This window comes from Sylvia atricapilla, chromosome 2 (assembly GCF_009819655.1).
Source record: "Sylvia atricapilla isolate bSylAtr1 chromosome 2, bSylAtr1.pri, whole genome shotgun sequence".
NCBI lineage: Eukaryota > Metazoa > Chordata > Aves > Passeriformes > Sylviidae > Sylvia > Sylvia atricapilla.
This window is the reverse complement of record NC_089141.1, coordinates 49,098,437-49,120,529: the sequence shown is the minus strand read 5'-3', so window position 1 is coordinate 49,120,529 and position 22,093 is coordinate 49,098,437. Positions and strand designations below refer to the sequence as shown.

General features: G+C 38.2%; 1 protein-coding gene across 1 annotated transcript in view; it reads left to right on the top strand.

Moving 5' to 3' along the window:
* The window catches only part of CCDC169 (coiled-coil domain containing 169), a 28,921-nt gene extending 15,639 nt beyond the window's left edge, over positions 1-13,282 (top strand). The window contains exons 5-8 of the mRNA XM_066339498.1: positions 4,651-4,749; positions 4,946-4,999; positions 8,277-8,353; positions 11,548-13,282. Coding sequence (XP_066195595.1) covers positions 4,651-4,749; positions 4,946-4,999; positions 8,277-8,353; positions 11,548-11,650 — 333 coding nt within the window. The 3' untranslated portion in view covers positions 11,651-13,282. The remainder of the gene's footprint in view (positions 1-4,650; positions 4,750-4,945; positions 5,000-8,276; positions 8,354-11,547) is intronic.
* The last annotated feature ends 8,811 nt before the right edge of the window (positions 13,283-22,093 follow it).

The window sequence follows — 22,093 nt, the reverse complement described above, 5'->3', positions numbered from 1 at the left end:
TGGAATTAAGCCAAATCTTCTCTTTAATCTGCAGCTTGCTTTTTCTTCTTAAATTGGCCAACATTGCCTGAATTAACTGTAGGAGCCTTCTGTATTTGGACAAAGATTTCATCTGCATCCAAGGTACTTCTGCTTTAATTAGGAAAAAAACCCTTCAACTACTTCTCAGTTCTTTTCATGTCTCCAGTATGCCTGTTGTAACAGATTAAAGTTAATAACAGTTCAATGAGGGGTAAAATACTTTTCAAAAATACAGCTCTTCTGTATCTCTTTTTTTTTTTTTTTTTTCTTTTGAACAGTGGGAGGGGTTATTCTCTCTTGCAACATGTTTTAAAAGTACCGTGCCTTTCGTCATACTCCTGCAAAATCTTGATTTTAACAGAAATCATTCCCAGGGAAATCTTAATGAAACCCAGAATTTTTAAAATAAAAAATAACATTTGAAGCCAAATATGTAACATTTTATGCAGAAAACTGTGCAAAAGAATAAAAGTTGCAATAATCTGTAGATACTAGAAAAGACTGGAGATTTAAAACAGGCAAGTGTAAGTTTTTTACCAGCAGCAAGAATTCGTAAACTCTCTGAGAAATAAAACATATTTGGATACTGGCCTTCTGGATCTGAGACTAGCATGATAAATAAAGAAAAATTTAAAAATTCCCATGAAAAGAGAAGGGGAAAATATTTGGAGAATGGTTATCTTGTTTCAGTGTTTGCCAGGAAAATCTGGTAAACAAAGGCCTAGCAAAGCATTAAGGTCATGAGGAGAAATAACTGATTGTTAAGGGAATGGTTAAGAAATCAGTATAGAAATTAAAGGATTGATCTATTTAAACTAAGGAGGTGCTTGTGTTAGAAATAAAAAGGAAAAGAAAATTCTAAACCAGATATTTATTTTACACAGGGGACCTGAGCAAACAAATGGAAGAACCTGACTGACCAGTAATGTAATAGCATTGATAGCAAAAACATGAAAGGATAACAAGTATTAAAGATACACACCTGCCAGGAAAGAGCAAAACAGAGATAGATGTGGTATGTAGCAGATGTGAGAGACTTTGACAATAATGTTGTTGATTCTTTCTTCATCAGCTGTTTGGATAAATTCATCTTGGGGATGGATTGTAAAACAAAGTTTAGTCACAGTAGTATTGGGAAATAATATTCAAATGTACATTGAAACAATATGACTCTCTTAAATATTAGGACACAAATATTTACTTTTCTATATGTAGCCGTCTACCTCTTTGCTATATCTTTAATTCCTACTACAGACAGCCACAGGTGTGACTAATACAGTCAGCTGAGTAAAGAGATCTATATCTAGAGTTATTTCTTTAGCATCTTCAGCGCAATAATTGTGTAAGCGAAGAGTCTTGAAGATGTTTCAGTGCACAGTAGCCCGTTACTGCTCTAGAAGGACGTGTTGTGTGTAACCCATGTGTCACACCTGCCACATGTGAATGTCTTGTACTCTCTAGAACAATTCAGACGGAACTGAGTTGAGCTCTTTAGCTGAATGAATTACTGAACATCATTGGTTGTCTTCGCTGTGACTCTTAGTAGGAGTTCAGTTCACATTTGGACACTCAAGTCTAGATACCCTCACCTCAGACTGAATCTCATCCATTCAGTCAAATATACATATAAATATAATATTTGGATGAATGAATTTGGGTATAATATTATTAGACTATTGACAGAAACTTCTGGGTGCTAGACTTGTGAATAAGTACTAAAAGCCAAGTGCTAATAATGATGAGGCACAAAACTCAATGGATAATTAACACATTTTAACAGAAGATAATAGATAAAAGGGACACAATGCTATTTTAGATTTTTGAAACCTATAAGAACATTGAAGAAAACCCAGTCAAAAAAAGTGTCAGATCAAGTGATAATGAATTCATTCACTTTAAACTAAACATGTATATATTGCTTAAGTTTTAAGTAAAGGCAGAAACAAAAAAAAATGCAGGAGAAAGGAAAAAAATAGCAATGTCAGCAAGTGCTTGGAAGAAGAAATGACAATAACCAAATCCTAAAGAAAACTCAAAGAACTGAATATGCTTAAAATAAGGGAAATGCATAATCCATATCTTAGGATTCTGAAAGAACTGACTTGTCACATCACTGATCTGATAGCAAATGGCTCTAATAAATATGTGCACATTGTGTGCACTAGAGAAAAGCACTTTTTTTCCTCCAATTTTAAGATAAAGAGAGGACTATTTGTTGCAAAATGAAATTGAAATATGGATATTTTAAAAGGACCTAATGGTGGGCAAACCTGTTGACATTCTGTGATGAAACAATAGATTTGTTGTCACAGTAAATATAGTAATCTTGTTCACTGTGACCTCTGATAAAGATATCATGTCGCATGGGAAGTGACTGATTAATTTGGAGAAAATGAAAATGAGTAGATTTGTTAAAAGAGTAAAGAGCTGGCAAATGGAACATGATAGCGGTGATTAGTGAAGGAGTCTGCTGGGAGAGTACAGGCAGAGGTCTTCCAGGACCAGGTTTAGAATGAATCTTAATATTTAATGCATGACCTTGATACACAAAGTAGAATTAGATTGTGGTATCTCTCTCCTGAAACCAATTATATAATATAATTGGGATCTGGATATGATTTAGAAAAAGAAAGACAGTGAAGACTAGATTATTAAAAATGTGAGTAAAATTTAATAGTTTATGCCAAAGGATTTAGAAAATAGTAAAGAAATTATGTTATGAATTGAGAACCAATACAACTGCAGAGGAGCATCTGGGTATTCTAGATGATGCCTTGTTGACTGTGAGCCATTGTTGTGCAGTTGTGCAAAAGGAAAATGCAATCCTAAAATTTATAAATGTAAAGAAGTATCACTGACATTGTTCAAGGCAGTGAGATGACTTTTGTAGTACTGCATACTGTAGGACAGTTCTGTTCTCCAGCTATAAGAAGGCTGAGCTCCAGCCTGGTGCACAAAGGGATTACTAGGATGATAAGATGAAAGGACAGCCTGCTGTGTGAAAGATAATTTTTCCAAGTTCAGCTTAATCAACCTAGCAGAATGAATGTGGAAAAAAGATACTCATGTCTTCAGTCTGTACATGCTATATACAAACATAAGGGAGGAGAACAGTTATTTAAAACACATTTAAACATAAGAACAAACAGGTGCAAACTGACCTTGAATAATAATAGAATCATAGAATTCTATTTGGTTTGGGTTGGAAGAGACCGTAAAGACTATTTAGTTCCAGCCCCCCTGCCATGGGCAGGGACACCTTATACTAGATTGTCTTATTGAGTGTCCCATCCAACCCTGTAGATCTCTGGGGATGGGGTATACACAACTTCTCTGGGCAACCTGTACCTATGCCTCACCACCCTGACAGTAAAAAAATTTCTTCCTATATATTGTCTAACCTGTTTGCTTTCAGTTTAAAGCCATTACCCCTTCTCCTGTCAATACGTACCTCTGTAAAAAGTTCCTCTCCAGTTCTCCTGTAGGCCCTCTTCAAGTACTGGAAGGTGCTATAAGGTCTCCCCAGAGCCTTCTCTTGTCCAGGCTGAACAACCCCAACTGTCTCAGCCTGTCTTCAGAGGAGAGGTGCTCCAGCCCTGTGATTTTTGTGGTCCTTGTCTGGTCCTTCTCTGCTGCAGCAGGTCCTGATCCTTGTCTTGGGAGCCCCAGAGCTGGATGCTCCAGGTGGGGTCTCAAGAGAGCAGAGCAGAGCTGGGAAATGACTTCCCTCAGCCTGTTGGCCACACTTCTGATGCAGCCGAGGACACGCTTGGCTTTCTGGACTGCAAGCCACATTGCCAGATCACGTCAAGATTTTCAAGAATTTGTTCAGGAGCTGCTTGTTCATCTACATAGGCCTCCTGGCATGTTTGCTCAAATTCCTTTTTGTTGTAATGCAGTCTTCCTGAACCTGGAGGGTGAAACTCTATGTTAGAGACTTCTATAATTATGTCTCTACTGGATAGAATTGATCGAATTATGAATGGGATTATGAAAAGCAATTTCCTGTGTTAGAAATAGAGGAGCACCTGCTTTGGTGTGTGTTTTAATTCCATTACACAGCACACAAAGTTTTGGCCAGTGCCAGTAACCAAAAATGGACTCTAGTGCTGTTACTCATTCCATTGTAGACAAGGTAGATGGCTGCACACCTGAGACAGTCTCTCCACAATGTACTGCTTTGTAGACAAATTGGTATGAGTTACCTCTTCAACCAGCCCAGCAGCTCTCTCAGCCATGTGGTTTGAAAATGGATGTGCTGGTAAAATGTGAAATCTTCTTTCTACTAAAAAAGAGCTATCAAGGGGATTTTTGGTTAGAACAAAGGAGCAATTCTGACTAGCCATCCCAAAGTGATTTTGCTAAGATGCCAAGGAGCAGCAGTGTGGAAAACTACCTGCATCATTTTAACACAGTGGAAATGTGTAATGCATAGCTGATAATTGTAGCGTATGTTTAATTGCCTTTGTCTCTGCACTGTGCCAGCCAGAACCATGAAAACAAAAAATGCACTGGAACCAAAGAGGATGACAAACATCATAATGCTTGAAGAATAAGGACTACTATGGTGGTGTCTTTATAGAGAACAGAAGTAGTTGTAAAACACTATTTTATTTACCATAATCACAGGGTTCCTTAAAGAGGGTTCTTAAACAGCTAGAAGAAGAGAAGAAAAGTCTCCAGAATCAGCTAAAGGACTATGAACTTAGACTGGAACAAGAAGCAAAGGTTTGTAATCACTCTATCCCTTTAGACTGTAAAAGTGGTTATGTTGTGTGACAGACACTGTGTGTGGAACACACAATAGAATAGTTACACAAAATGTGTCACTGGAGAAAGGTTCTGCTGTATATCTGAATCTTCTGTATTATTCAGCTATTAAAGTTTGTGCTTAATGATAGCCTACATCTTGTTTTAACTGTAGGCTTACCACAAAGTTAATGACGAGCGGCACATGTACCTCTCAGAGATCTTACAGGTAAGGAACATATGACTCAGTAACTTTTAATGCTTTAATATAACAACAGATTCTGTTAATGCCATTAGATCAGGCTGTTTTATCACTTCACTTGTGTACCAAACATCTTAAAAAAGCTGCTTTGTAAAAATTTTAAGATCAAGTACTTGCAAAATTGCAAGTTTATTTCTTTTAAATACTTTTGTGCTTTTGTGTCAATTGGTGTTTCAGCGTTCCCTGGCATAGTAAAGTGCCCATAACTGATAAAACTGAAGCAATTTCTGATGCTTGGCCATCCATTAGTCACAAGACTACTATGCAGTTGAACAGAACAGGAGCGGACTATCAACAGTAGTGACACCCACCTTAAGTAGTTATTCCTCCTTTTTATATTTCTCCTTTTTTCTTTTCAAGACAAACTATCTGACCAGTTCAGAATGAAAAACAACACATATTGCCATTATCCCTTTATAACAGGGATAAGACACCTTATTTCGGTGAAATCACAGGTTAAATATTATTGCTGAAAACTATATAATACATGAAATTTTATGCTACAAACTGAAACAACCTATAAAGGAATCTATAAAGAATTATAATACTTCTTATTCTGGAAAAGCTCTAAATTCCTAAATAATGTAAAAGGAATACCTTAGTGTGATATTCATGAGTTGCTGCCACTGAGTCCCTTTCATAGCTAACTGGGGTAAAAGCCTGTAATTAGCAGTGTTTCCATGGGTTTGTGCAGTGGGCAACTGATTCCCTCACATGGTTCATTGCTACTTTGGGAAATCTAAAAGAATTGCTTAAATGAACTTTCCAGCATGGAACCAAGAAAAAAACTGGGAAATGCTCATGATAACTGTTAATATCTTTACATTAGCAGTGAAACTGAGAACTTCTGGAGGAAGAAAAGAAATAAAAGCAGATTTTATTACTGAACATGCTAGCAAGAGGAGTGCCTATGTTCAGCTCCCTATAAAAACACTCAAATATGTGTAAAACACATTTGAAGTGAGGTATATGCACTGGCTTATTTCATAATGAGGCACTGGGGTCTGGGATTTTGCCATCAACACTCGAGGTATTTAGTGCATTATATTTTCAGCAATTAATTATTTACTTTCATGATTTCAGTATCCTATGAGAGCAAAATAGTCATCTTCAGATTAATATTCCTATCTTTAGTTCTCCATACATCAAATAGCCATTCAAAAGTAACTGTAGAGGGATCCTCTGTAATCTGTGAAGAAAAAAATCATGTCTAAGGTGCAAAGTATCACATCTGGTTAAGTCAAGATGAAGTTAATTTCTCTGGGGACTTTTCTGTTGCTTCTCCTGAGCTCTAAGCAGAGCCTAAGTGAGTAGTCTAGCTTAAATACACTTGTACACTGCTGATCTGAGCAGGGCAGTCAGCCCCACATCTCAGCTATTGTGCAATTTTGAGCACCTCAGTCTAAGGACATCAGAGTACTCAAGTATGTCCTGGAGAGGGTGAGCGGTATGGTCTGGCCTCAAGGGCAAGATTTCTGAGGAGCAGCTGAGGTCACTTGATTGGTTCAGCTGGGATGAGAGAAGGCTGAGGGGTGATCACAATGCTGAACAGTGACCTCACCCCATACCACACCTTCTTTCAGGGAGCCAGAGAGGAAGATGCTGATCTCCTCTTCATGGTGACTGGTGATAGGATGTGAAGAAAAGGAATCAAGCTGCATCAGGGGGAGTGCATATTGAACATTAGGAAAAGGGTCTTCATTGAAAGGATGGTCAGTCACTGGGAATTGGTCATAGCAACAAACCTGTCAGACTTCAAGGAGCAATGAGATGACACTTTAATTTTAGGTAGTCCTGCAAGGAGCAGGAAGTTGGAATTTATGAACCTTATGTGTCCCTTCCAACTTGGGATATTCTGTGATTCTGTGGTTTACTATTGATTTCAAAAGGATCAGTGCTTTATCTGTTCCCTTCAGGTCTTCTGCCATGACTTTGATTTGACTTTTATATTATTTTAAAATCCTCATATGTATGCCTTCTCTTTTAACAATTCACTTTAACAATAGAGGCAGAAGTAGATGTACATTCAGTACAGAGTCTTTCAACTGTATTAAATATCTATGTTCTAGAGTCTACATACTAATATTGGCTGTTGTTGAGTTAGAAGGATTTACCCTTAGGCTGACAATTTCCCTACCTTGCACAGTAAGTGTACCACAGGGTATTGCTATCCTGTAACAACAGTGTATCCTAGTGGCACTCTCTTATTTGCAGAGAATGGATATAATGTTCTTTTAAGCCTTTCTTTTCTCTCATTATGTTTGTAATTTTTTTATGGCTAACAGTAAGAAAAAAAAATAGAAAATCATAAATGGAAGTTTTTTTACTGGTAGGTATGAAAAAATACAAGGTGTTTTAGGTTTTATCTGCTTTGGTTTGGATCCCTCCTGAAGCCTCCAGCAGAAGCAGAAGACAAAGATGCTTCTGAGCAGCCATTTATTTTATTTATTCTTTTATTACTGAGTCCTTTTCTGCCTTTTTTTTTTTTTAATTTAAAAATATATTTATCTTCTGGGAGCCTTTGATGTTTGTCTTGTCTGATCCATAAGGATGTAGTCAGTTTTAAATGATAGTTTTTAAATAAATTTAAAATTTCACAATCTTTAGAACTCATGCTAGAGGCAGCACTGGTTTCTGGTGTATTCTTGTTTGCTTTTTTTTGGTTTGTTTTCAATCTGGCAAAGCATTGCTTTGGAATTTGGAGTCCACAGATCTTAAAGGCACTCTCCGGTGGTGTTTAAAAATCAGTTTGAGAGCCAAGCAAAGAAGAACTATCGTGGTTCTTTAAAAAGGCCATTCTTTCAGGCCAGATTTTTCTACAAACTGTTGCTAGCATAGTGGAATCTGACTTGTGACTGGGATTTCTTGCAGGAAAGGCCCAGGGTTATAGATTGCTACAGCTGGAAAGCTGCTTGTACAACAATGGCTAATTTTAGTTGGGATAGGCCTGGAGTAAACTGTACCATCAAAAACAGTGCTATGGGTAATAGTCATTTATACTAGCACTCCATATAAATTACAAAACCAGTGACTGCAACCTTCGCATTGCTCTTGCCTCATATGTCACAGAATCACTTCTCCTCACCTATGGTAAGATAGTAAGTTGAACTAGCCATCATCTTTTATACTGGAGTTCCTCAAGTACAAAAATTTCTTGCCTTCATCTGTGCAAATCCTTTTTACTTCTGTAACTGTGATTGTGGTTAGGATTTAACTTGTTTTGTAAAAAAATTGTCTATTGCAGACCTCAGCTAAACTTAAAATTGTTGAAAAGCAAAAAACTGATGCTCCAACTGACAAGGGAGAAAAACAGATACTGAGGTGAATTTCCTTTATATTCCTTGTTTTCTGATGTATTATTTTCTGCTAAGTACTATGTTTAGAACATTGCAGCTTTCTGTTCATGATAAATATCACAGCAAAATCCTACTGATCAAGTATTACTCAACATAATTTTTGATAATGCTTTTCAATGAATTTTATTTAATGCAAATATTGAAAGTACATATGTTTAAATCATTGTTTAATAGACTTCTGTTTAGTTTTATGGGTTAGAAATATAAATTTGAAAACAGTCCACCTCCTCTGAGATATATAGAAATAAAATTAATTTCTGATTATAATACTTGTGGAAAAGCTTGAAATTGGAGGAGATTTATTTTTTAACTGAACTGAATATGTTAAGGATATGAAGTGTGAAGAATATAGGGAGTATTTATCAAAAGTTTGTTGGACCCAGTCACCTGCCTCCAGTGGCAATAAATAAATGCCTACAAAAGTGTGGAAGCAAGCAGATATAATACTTAATTTTGAAACTCTCCCAAATACTCTATATCTGGGGACTTCCTAAGCTAGTATGGTTTCTACCTATTTAGTGTCTCACAGTAAATACCCTTCCACAAATGCACTTACCTATATTATTAAAATGAGCATATACAATATATATTGGGATCATCTAAAATGTAATAAGTGAATGTTAAACATGATATTGTGTAGGCACATTTGCTTACCAGCCTTTTCCTTTCATTCAGTGTAAGTGCAGAACCAAAGGATTTCATAGCTTGGAACAGTGAATCTTCATGTTCCAGGAGAGGATATTAGTAGAATATGAAATAATGCGGTACAATATGAATACAGTTCTATAAGAAGTTTCTCAATACATAAAAAGCATTGTGTGGGTTTGAAGTGCCCCATATGGCACTGTATCACTTCTGGCCCAAGTGATATTTAACATGGTTCATATGGAGAAGGTCAGAAAGGTAGAACCAGGAGCATTCACTGCCTCTGCAGTGAGATTCAATATCATCAGGCAGATATGGAGGTTTGCTGAGGGTTAGCACAGATCTGTGAATATGGTAAGGATTTTTTTACAATCTATCTTAATAGACCATTACTTACCCTGAAATTCTATGACAGTGTGTTTCAGTAATTTTCTTTGTATCAAATAAAAGAAAATATAGTGTAAAAGAAAATTGGGTCCTGTAACTGCTGGTCTCAGAAGATGTGTGATATAACATTATATCCCCTTTCAATCCATTTTCCCTAAGAGGATTTTTTTACTTTTCAATATTCTTTAAACACATGAAGATAATTTTTCATCCTTTAAATTGTCCTTAGTATAAAAGGACCTAGTTTTCAAATGATTGACTCTTATAACCAGTGACTTAGAACTTTCAGGGTAAACTTTTATCTTTGCTGGCAACATGAATGTACAAATAGGGATTTTGCATAGTTTGTATTTTAGGAAAATACTAGAATATAAGTATGAACACTATGAATATCACAAGGTAACTGCAGCTATTGTTATATTATTCTTTTTTAATAATGGTTTGATTTATAGCCTGGGGGTTGTTTGTTCAAGTTGACAGTAATGAGAAATAATTTCATTAAAATAAGAGAAGATGTGCATGTTCTTGAGAATAATGTGAAAATTTTCTGTCTAGAGTTCTTATCTCACCTCTGTTGCCCTTTTAGAAAATACCTGCCTTGGAATTCAAACCATACTAAGAAATTGCTTAATGCTTATTTTAGCTATAGTAACAGGTACAGAAAGCCCAACCTGTGTATTAAACCAACACTGGAAACATTTTTGGGTTGCAGTTGTGAACACTAATTGTTAATGCTTTCAGTTTCCTGGCTGTCCAAAACAGAAGCAAGTTCAGCAGAGGTCTTTTTTGTGGCAATTACAGGACAAGAAGATAGGCTAGCTGACAGTTGGGAAGAACATGGATGCCTTGATGACTCATATCTCTGTTGCAATTTGGGCAGCCAATTTATTGTCATTCTGACCCTTGCTTTTACACTGAGACTTATGGTGGGGCTTATTAGCTCAGTTTCAACACAGCAGCACTGCAGTTACTTGGCTTCTAAGTCTTTAAGTCCAGCTAGTTTTGAGTAGAAGAGGTTTTGCTGCCTGTAGAATTCCACACAGGTATTTTCTGTCTACTTTGTCCAGCTGACAGTGATCTACAATTTAATCAGTTGATTTTGAGTAATCAACTGATTTGAATTTGAATAATTGATTATCAAGCACACTGGGGCCTTAGATTGGGATCTTCCAACTCTGAGTAGAAGTAGCTCCATATCTGTATGGACACTTCTCTCTTCAAGACCAAGACTGCTTGTAAGAGCTAGAACAAAGGATGTGTCAATCCCAAGAACACCAGTGAGCCCAAGGTTTGACTTCATTGGCTCTTTCCCCACAAATTTGAAACTTGCACAGATACCATCATTATAGCTTCTATCACATACCTGGGTATTATGACAAACATAGTGATGTGATGTAATATATTTTCCTTCAAAATGTCTTTGCTTGAGAAAGACACAGATGCTCTGTATATTGCTGGCTTTCCTTTGCAGTAATGAACAGGAAGAGAAACAAAGGGACATTGCATAGGAGCAGAGAGGCAGGTTTCTTGGTCAGGAGAATGACCCTTCCAGCTTGGGGAAGCACCATTCTTTCCCTGGAGATTTTTTTCATTCCCACTGATTTCTCAGGAGATCAAGATGAAGCTCTAGCTGCTTTCATGTAGATGCTGTATGTATCCATAATGAGTACCACTTCAAAAGTCTGCTGGTAGCAGCTCCTGCAGGCATTTTTGGTCATCATGGGCTCAAGAGCCTGGCTCTCCAGAGTGGAATATCGACAGAGAGCTGTAACTACATCTACATGAAGTGTTTTCCCCTTTTCTGGTGGGAATTCTTTAACTGATGAAAATGTCTCTATAGCCAGTTATCACTCTCCTAGTGCCAATATTTAGTATTCTGTTCATGTTCTTCAGATGACATCACTTATGTAAAGGGATCATGAAATGAAGATTGAGTTTGAAGAATAATTAGACGCTCTGCTAACCTGCGAACCTAGAAATATACTTGTTTTTTTCCTTTCTCAGGTTTATTAATTCACAGTAGTAATCAGATATGCAAATATAGAAAGCATGCACATTTTTAGCAGTTAAAACTTACAAGCAATGTGACATTTGCTGACTAATTTCACCTTTTTTTTTTTTTTCCAGAGGAATACACAGTGTTCCAGGAAACCTGAAGATGGTTAATCCTCAAAAACTATCAATTAAAAAGACTGTAGGAGTGAACCAGCTTCCAGAGCTAAAGCACTGATTTAATGTTAATGCCAAGAACTTCCAGTCACTTTTTTAAAAATGTAATTTGACTGAAAGTTTCTAAATTGAAAACGAAAGTATTTGTGTCTTACTGCAATGCCAGACCCAGATTGGAGCGCCTTCTTGGCTGCCTTAGTGTAAGTGTTCCTCTGCCTGATGGAATTACTCTTCTGGTTGCCATCTTTGTACTGGCGATCTCTGAAGCTTTCCATTCTGCTTCTCATCAGTGATTCTGAGTGTGAGGGTGTTGGAAGACTTGGAGAGTATTTAATGTCTTTATACATTGTGTAGATCCTTGAACTATGCAGCCACAGAAAACAAACAAGCCTCTAGCATTTTTGATCTCTCAGTCAAGAAGAAGAAGGCTGATGTGACCGATGTAACCTGAAGTATTGTCTAAATATAACTTTTTTATAAAGCTGGCTTGCCACAGATGCTGTGTTGGCTACCACTTTTTGTCTGCATGGTTTAGAAGCACAGCACCATTTCAAGTTGCTTTAGGCACTAGTAATGGATAGAAATGACAGAAAAAATGAGCACTTTATATTAAGGAATCTTCAGAGCCTATCTTGAGGAATAGTTGTTTCTTTTAAACACTATATATGTGCTATAAAAAAACACATATCCTGATATTGGTATGTTGCTCTTTGAAATTTGAACTCTCAGATGAACCTTTGTATCCACAGTCTCAGGGTCATAAAAATCTCTGTCTTCTTCAATGGCATTGATCCTTCTACTTTTAGGGTCCAAAATAGTTCAAGTCTTAAAATTCGTCTCTTCAGTGAAAGTAGAACTGCTTTGTCTTTTCATTCTTAAGCATGCAATTACTGTTGCAGTTTTAGTGTCTACATTTTAGTCGTTAAATTGGGCAAAATTTTTTCAAGTGGCAATGGGAGAAATGTTTTGGTAATGAAGTTTGAGTCCTCTGGGTTACATCTTAAAAGCTGTTGGCAAAGCAAATGTGGTTGCTTGACTGCCTTTTATTATTTTAAGAGCATTATTAACTCTTTGCAATAAAGTGTTTTGCCTCTTTAAGAGCAGTACTAATAGTTCCTTATTACTGGCAGCAATAAAGTTACACTGTAATTAAAGTCACAGTAAAAGACAAACCAATGGTGTCATTCTAAAATGCTGAAAGCAAAGACCTGCAGCATGGTACAGCATTTTCAGTATGGAAATCCCATTTTTTTCTCTTGCACAGTATGAAATTCATTACAGATATTTGTCATGTTACCATGATGCACAGTAACATGCAGGGTGGTCTGCCTGGCCGTTTTTTTTCCTCACAGCATAGCATAGCTGGTTAGATTAGCACTCTTCTGTTTGTGTTTTTCACATGAAAAATTTCCAAATGTTCTTTTTGCTGGCATTTGTCATTGTGCTGAAGGAGAAGGGGGAAAAGAAATCACCATAATGATTCTATTGGCATAAAAGACAAGGGACATCTGCAGTAGCAAAGAAGATCCAGTTCTTGGATTCATGCAGCAAACATTTCCTGCTGCTGTCTCTTAATCAAATGTTAGTGCACTCAAGTCTGGTCTGTGTAGCACCTCAGAATAACTGGGAACACTGCACTAATATGACAGAACGTTTTTTTACAATGGGAGACTTGGATGCTTCCCTCAAGGATAGTCCTCACTGAGGACTATAAAAAGACTTTTTTTCAATCCTTAAAAGACATTTATTGGTACAGGAGTGACCTGGGAGAAGAGCAGGATATGTCCTATTTAGTCCCTGTTTCACCTTGCCAGGAACGATTTGATTTGGTTTGATTTGATTTGGGATTAGAAATGCAGTAGTATATTGCTAAAACATGTGGTGTTTGACCATTCTAATTGTATGTCCAGCTGTAATCTTTGTTGTGCAAAATGGTTATAGTTCTGTACTCATACTCTTTGAATTACTTAGCATTTAATTTTCTTCCTGGTCTTCTGAAAATAAGGAAGACCTGATAAATAAATTTGATGACTTTAATTTCTTTGCAACAGCAAAAAGAGAGGTTTTGGTTTCAAAAGTGTAGTGTCTCTTTAGATCTAAATAAATTTTTTACAATTCTAGCTTTCCCAAAACCTGTAGGAATTTTGTTTGCTTTGGTGGGTTTGGGTGAATGAATGTTTTGAAATTCCTGGATTTATCTTGTGTGGACTTTTCTTACTGTTTTATTCTCCTGTGAAATGCGGTTTGTCAACATCTGCAGCAATGAACAGTTAGATGGCTTTACATAATATCTTCTATATGAATATTTCAGTGCATTTAGGACTAATTAATTCTTCAAAGCATAGTATACAGTATTATTTTAGGCCTAGAAGAGAGAATCAAGAGCTAGGTTTATTTAAAGTAGATATGGGAGTATAGTGAGGTATGGTTTTCCCCTGATTTCACAACTGGGTGATCTTTTGTAATGCTGCCAACCATATCAAGATAAAGTCTGCCTCCTCTTAAGTCTCTGTGCATCATACATGACACTGAAGGAATCTGAAACCAAAAAAGGGAAACTGAATTGCTGACAGTTGTAGTCAGTTAATGAATGGAGCTAAACATCAGAGGAAGACAGGATCAGAGGTGAAGGTCTGAGTCTGGCCAAATTTCTTCCTTCAGTCTACAGTGTTCAGAATGTACTTGGGATTCCAGATATACTGATTGTAGTGTGTAAGTGGTTTTAATTGATGGACTGGGAAATTTGATATCGTAACTCGGCACTTGAGAATATGCTTCTTTTACATGGTTACTCATGTAATTCCACTAATTTCAGATGAGTCATGATTTTGAGGTAACTAAGGCATTTTAAGTATTTATCCCTAGTGTTTCTGGAAAATATTAGTTTAAAATCTCAAATGCTGGTAAGCACACATTTCTTATTTTAAAAAAAGCCTTTTTTTTTTCTTTTAAAGTCTCATGATTAGAAATGGTTTTGAGTTATAATATTTGTTTTTGATTAATCAGTTTAGCACCAGTGTACTCTTCTATGATGGAATAAAATTAAAATGGGTATTGGACAGGCATTGACTGTGTGGCTGATTATTGTGTTACTATGCAGCATAACCACAGGCTGCAGAGAACTGGCATGATGAGCTTCCTTATGTTAAGGATATCATTAATAATATGAAAGATATTTTGTTGCTGAAATACTTTGTTTAATGAGTTCTCTGTATCTGTGTTTAAACTGACTGGGTGGTACAGCTGACGGTTTCCCTGATTCCTATGATATTCTATCTCCACTGGCAAAGAGGAAATGTGTAATTTAGCCTTAATACATTTCCAGTAGAGGAAGATGCTGTGCACATCTTTTTATAAATGTGATGCAGACACAGTAGCAAGCAAATAAATTAATTAATAAATAAGGAAGCAAACCTCTGTGTTAAGCTTCTGCTGCTTTTGCCAGACTGGTGTCAAAAATAAACTATACTTTGAACTAACCCTAGTTGGAAGCAGATATAATGTGCATGGGCTAAAATTATAGCTAATTGCCACAGTTTTATCTCTTTACACCCAGGTGTCACACTAATGACAGACAGCTCTAGACTGGATAATGAGACTTTTCAAAGGTGGCAGTACCTTATTTACTTGGCAGATCAGTTTAACCCTCTCTTCCAAAAATACAAACATTAGATTTAGTCCCTTATAGGTTACATCTTAGAATCCAGTTTTCCTGCACTTCACTGATCTGTGCCATAAACTACTAGTGAAGAACCATGTAGAGATCAAATGAGTCTCTCATGTCTACAGGACTAGCATGGAGGTGGGGCCAGGCTTTGCCTGTGGTTCTGGGAGTAACATGATGCTCCAGCCCACAGGAAGGGCTCTTGCAGGCTCCATTTCTAGGCTAGTAAAGTTCCTATGCTCTGATTCCCATGTAATTTCTCACCCCTCCCTTTGTTGCCTGGGAGAAGATGAATTCTACTTCAGGAATCCATCTGTAATTTGGGGAGAACAGTATGTTTCTGGTGCTGAGAAGTGACACAAAGATAAATACACTGATGCTGGAGGGAAGCCAGCTGGTAAAACCATAATGAATCCAAGTAAGTCTGACCTAAATTAAGTGGGGTTTCTTTTGTCTTACAGTGAAGATGGATAATATTGGTGCTCTATTGGTGCAGAAAAGATGTGGCTGGTGCAGCTTACAGAAGAGATTTGCCAGTAGAGGCTGATGTCAGGGTATTTCCTGATGAACATGACCCAGTGTGACACAGCAGTGACACCAGTTGCTGTGCACGTCTTGTCACAGGGAAAAATGTCAGCTCTGAAAAGAGAAGGACCCCATGTGAGATCCAGGACATGCGTCACTCCCACATCACCTTACAACAGGCGCTTCCCCCTGCATCTGTCTGATCCCTCCACACAATGAGCAAGTGTCCTGTGGGGAATCTGCTCAGGAATGATGTGGTGTAACACAGCAATGCAGACTGGGGACCAGAAAAATTGGGCACAGCTGAAGGGTTATTTTGGGGGAATGATGAAGCAACAAGGCTGTGAACTCTTGACTAGTCCTGTGCTGATTAGGAATAGGATACTGAGAAATCTTTAAAAAATATGAAAAGAAGGAAAACTAGCCTGGGAATCATCTGTCCCAGTTTGTAGCTTGAAAGTCATACATCTAAGTCTGAGCTAATCACTGTATACTCAATGAGTAGTCAATGGGGAAAAAAACCAAACAGACACCTTCAGAGTGCAGCTCCTCTCATTCTAACAGAGATGCTTAAAATGGATCAGATGACACATCAACTGGATTTCTTTCCCCCGACCAGAAAGAGATTATAGGATGACAAATTCAGAATAACCTGTCCAGCATGTAGTAAGGTAAGATGAACCCTGTTCTTGTAAATTTCTTTATTTTCCTTGCTCTGGCTAGGGACTGTGACACCCAAGATCAGTATAGGGTCTCAGCCAAGAAGTAATACTGAGCTGCAATTTGACTCTCCTTTGGGCTGATCTTTTTCTCTCAGAGCAGCCCAGCACTCAACAGAGGACCTGGATTTTAGGAATTGAATTTACAAGGCCCACAGATCTATTCTCATGTTGCATCAGTGCTTACAAGGATAAATTACCTTTCTTTTTTTCCCTTCCCTTTGAGTACATTTGGCAAGCTCCATGTTCTTTTGAAACCAAACCAACAAGCTGCTGCATTATGCTAAAAAACCCTCCTTAAAGCCTGTAGACCTCCAATACACAGGTGGGAAAATACAGCCCATAGATCAATTTGCTACAGACTTTAGAAGAAAATCTGATGCAACTGTGATAGGAATCAATAACCCAGAGATCAATCCCTTTTTGTGTGTTCCTGTCTCTTAAAAAAGCTGAGCTAAGAATTTAAAGATGACAAGTCAAATTATTGTCTGGGCATATGTGTTCTTGGAGGATTAAAATAGTTCGCAATTCCTGCCAGGCCTGCAATGGCTGACAGCATAATTTCATTAGTATAATATATTCCCAGGGCAAGAATAATTTGTCCAAATACACTTTAAATGTTTGGATGAAATCATCTACCTTGCCTTAGGCTGCCATCAGAAAGCACTTTTCAGGCCAGACCTTCAGTCTCATTGACACTTGGGCAGCGAGGATGGACACTGCTTCTGTGCCACGGCTCAGAGAGGTGTGAGAGCCACATGTCCTTCACTGCCTGGAGAGGAGAGGAATGGAGGATCATATGTCTGTGCTGAATTCTCTACTCCAGACATCTGGAGCAAAGCATCAATCCTGGAAATGTGTGGTGCTCATTGCTGCCTTGGCGAATATTGTATCAGTACCTCCAGTGGCTGGTGCTTCTGGGTGTACCCACAGATATGCTGAGCTGGAAAAGTAATAGGATTTTCTCACAATTCAGATCAACAAAAGGCTTGAAAGAGATGGAGGAAATCTCTCTTTCCAGTCTAATCAAAATTAGAAAACAACACTATTGATATTAGAAAACCACACTCAGTTCCTTGGCCCTGCATTGATGCCTCAGTCATCTTGGGCTGGGCCTGACCCTGGTTCCCCACGCAGGGCCTGATCCCCAGTCCCACTTGCAGGCAGATGTCCTGTCCCAGCCTTGTCTGTCCCTGTCCACAGGGAGATGCCCCTGGTGCTCCATCCCCTCCCTGCCCTGCCTGCCCAGAGATCCCCTGCAGCTCCCAGTCCCCAGTTTCAGGGGTCACTGGCTGCCACCCATCCTGTCAGATTTGCACTCTTTGGTGGTGCTGACATAAATAACAATTCGCTGACTGCAGGAGTGATTTACTTTAAGCACTTTAGCACCTGCTGTTGCTCATTATGGGATTATCATGCCCCAGATTGTTCCTGGCAGCCCGGGGTTTACAGTGTTAGCACATGGCACGTGTGTAAGGTTACCTTACAGGGGTGGTGGGTTCATGCACTTGCTCTGTCCTCTCCATGACCCTGCTTCATGCTAAGATCTCATGTGTGACTGGAAGCCACGTTTTAGACATGTGACAATCAGGAAAAAAAATCAACAATTCAATCATCATGAAGGCTTTAAATGGTAGATATCAGCATCTGATGGTATCTCATGGTTCAGGATAACAGCATACTCTCCACTGTTTGCTTATTTTGTCACTATGTAGATATCATTGCAATTAGCCTTTCCTGAGAAGGATAAGAAGGATACAAGGATGGAGCTTGTGCTAAAGGCTCTGCAGACATCTGGCATTTCACACGGTTCCCTTGAGCTGGCAGTCAGTGGGGGAAGTTATAATAGTTTTTAGGGCACATATTCCAAAACTCTTGGCAAAAATAGCTGTCTCACTCCTCCTGGTAATCTTCCCTGCCTACTTAATTCCTTGAATTGCTGGTTCTTGTGTTTTCTGATGTCTGTAGCACATCCTTTTTCACTGCAGCAATTTACAGGACTGCAGACTTAAAACTTCATCTTGTTTTATTAAAGGTGGTCACCTGCAGCTTGAGCCATAGAAGAGTTCAATTATTATTTTCTGGCCTGGTATCTATCTGTTTCTTAGTGCCAGCACCAGCCACAGCAGTGCCTGCTATGTCCTTCCCTTAACTGTCTCTCCTCTCTCCTCTCACCAAAACTTTCACTGGAAGTTACTTGAATTGTACTTCTTAGGATGGCTCTATGGCCAACTATCACTTAGGAGCAGTGCCCATGGCATTTCCAAGTAAGGAATGACACAACAGTCTGTGCCCAAAGATACAGAAAATGGGAAAAAGAACATGCTAACACTGTAGAAAACAAAGCACCCTGCAGCTTTCTCAGCTGCAGTGCTTTCAACAGTGCTCTGATGAGGTGCAACAACAAAAGAACCCCACCAGCACCAAAAAATCCCCAACCCAAAATACCGCCCCCCCCCCCCCCCCCCCCCCCCCCCCCCAAATCTAAATAACAGGCTTATGCAGTGAAAGACAGAACAGGTCCATACAAGTTTGGAGTTGTTTTCAGGAAAAGTTCAGCATGACTATAAAAACATTGTGGAATCAAAATTCATATAAACTTCAAATTTAAAGCATTCGTACAAAGGGGAGAGAAGGGTTGCCCTATAAATGCATTTGAAAGGTTTACTTAAGAAATGCCTTTGAGGAACTATTTTAAATCTAAAAAGGTGTTCAGAGGCAAGGAAGATTCTTTTGCCACAGAACAAAAGAGGCTTGCTGAGGCCATAATTTCTTTACTTGTAAAAATAAGATGTAACAAGTTTAATGGACTGGTAATATTCTTATATAAAGAAAAAAGAAATATCCTAAAGTAAACCTGCATGCTTTTGGCATTCTTTTGAGCTGTAGAGTGTAATCACAGTTGAGGTACTTGCTCCATATAATTGTGTGAAGATGGCCTAAGAGCATCTAGTAGATTCTGAACCCTGAAAAAAAAAAGTTCCAGATAATATAGAGTGAGTTTTATGCTAAGAGCCAGATTTTCAAAGGACTTTACAGAGTAGATTCAAAGAGGGCCTGAATTATATAGGACTGACAAGTTATTTTCCAGAAGGGGAATATGCTACTGACGCTCTGTATGTTGCATGGGAAAAGTTAAAAATTGCAGGATGAGATTTGCAGTATTCAGATGCTGAATGGGGGAAGCCTAAGGCAGCCAGCCAGTGGTCCAGGATGATGACCAGGAATGGTGGAGAGCTCCTGTCAACTCTGCTTTATCTTATCCAGCCCAAGTGGGGACAGCTTCCATTTCAGTTGTTGGTCACTTCATGATGAAATGGAACTTAACCAGAAAATTCTGCACTGGGCTCCATTTCAGAACTCTCAAGTGTCCTTGGAACAGTTTAGCCTTTAGAGGGTTTCTTGTAACTGGGGTTTTCTACAGAGCAGAAATTAATGCATCAATGACGTCATTACATGTATGTTGCAACACACACGCTTTTCACAGTCATTCAGAGTTCTCTGGTGTTTGACAAACAGAAAACACTGCTGAAATGGTTAAATAAAATAGGTTATTTGTTGCCTCTTTTTTTATATTCCATTTCACATTTTGGAATTTATTCTTGGTGTATAAAAACACTGAGAGTAATCTTAATCAAGGGGAAAAAAGGGTTTCCTTATTAAGGAATGCTGAAGAGATTTTGTGTAACCTTTCCACCCACTCAAATCAACAGGCAAATCAACATTTAGATTACGCACATCTACGGGAGCAATGCTCTTATCAGTTTAGTTATTTCACTTTGTTGTTGCCCAAGAATCTTTATTTTAAATATAGCAGGTCAGTCTCCCTCTTCTATTTTTTTCCACTGACCTTAAACACAATTGATATTTAAGAGTTTGAAGTTGTGATTTTTGACAATTTTAACAAAGCAGTGATATCAAAAGTCTCTTGTCTATAAGCTGATTAGACAGGCTGGTGACTCTTGATAAGTTCAGGCTCCTTCAGTGTGTGTAGAAATATCAGAAGATTTTCTCTCCAGGTATGACACTGTTACCAAATAAGCATTTTCTATTTGTATACATATTTTCCTGCATTTTTAGACCAAGGCAGTGCTGGAAGCATTAAAGGTAACAATATCTAAAGTTATTTTGTGGTATCTGACTCTTAACGGGGTAGTGGAAGCACAAACCTGAGAAATGCAAATAGTTTTCAAGAAAAACTTCTTGATTTTTCTGGTAGAAAAGGTAAGAAATTGAGGTCAGTCTAGACAATATATGCATGCAGCTTTTCTGGAATAAAGACACTATTTGATATCAGAAAAAAAAAATAAAAATAGAAAATACACTACCAGATATTGATACTTATTTTTCTAAAATATGTATTTTATTTTCATTTAAAAATGGACGCATCTATGGGAAGTACTTCATATCAAAGGTTTTTAATTACTTTTAAAGATTAATATTTATGAGTTCTAGTTTTGTTTTTGAATTTTCAGGTAGAAGGCACAATTTCAGCTGCCAGCAGCAGTGGTTTTGACATGAAGGAATAGGATTATCTATTGCCATCACTGTTACCAGTGGCATTGTGCTTGGTAGGGAATGAATGTACAGCCTGTCTCCCCACTTGGAGGAGATGTGCATTCCATAAGAAAACTTGAAGCTAGTGTATGACAAACCACAAAAATCTGCGATATCTGTAGTCTTGTTCTCAGATGACAGTCACCTAACTGGAAGAGGATTTTCTTGTGTTCATAAAAGGAGGGGTTTCGTTCTTGTTGCTGGATTATACCTTTAACTATTGGGCACCTTCTTCAGGCTGGCGGGTAGAAATTGCAGGCAAGCTGTACTGCTCCCACTGACATCCCATTCATCTGGGCTGGGCTCCTGGGAAAACGTTTTTAAAAGAAGTGGTTGAGCTAAGAATAGATGATTATTCTAAATTTTCTTTCTAAGGGCCATTAAGTAATCAAATGAGCTCCCTTGACTGGGAGGAAAGCTCAGTAAACCAACATAGTGCTGGTCAGCATGTGTGCTAGTGAGCACACAGGAGGGAGCTTTGCATGGCTGGGTGGAAAGTTCCCAGTGACATCCATGACCTGTTGTCTTCAGGATAATACATTTCACTAGGTGAATTTTGAACAACCCTTACTCTGGTCTACGCCACCTCCCAAGGTCACCCTGCAGGTTGTGACCCATCCTAGGTGTCTGGAATTCAAATGTGAGGCAGCAAGACAATGCAGAGTATGGAGGTACTTACCTTTAAGGCTTCATTTTATTTAGACAGTTCTGAATATGGAATGATGTTATAATTAGGACACTCGGCTGGGCTGTAGGAGATGATGAGGATACAGTGACTCAATTTCTCACTTGTCTGTGGGATAACAACTGTTTCCTGTGGGCGTTGTAAGCACTATAATTCTGTCATGTTCTGGAGGTGTTTCCAGCTCAACATGACAGGCATTACCAGTTAAATCCTGCAAGAATCCTCTAACTCAGAAAAAGGAGATAAGAAAATTGAATGAATGATGGAAACTGTGCATGTTTATTTTTTTTTTTTGTACACCAAAGATGGGATTATTTGGGTTTATTGGCTGGCCACCCAGAAAGATGTAATACC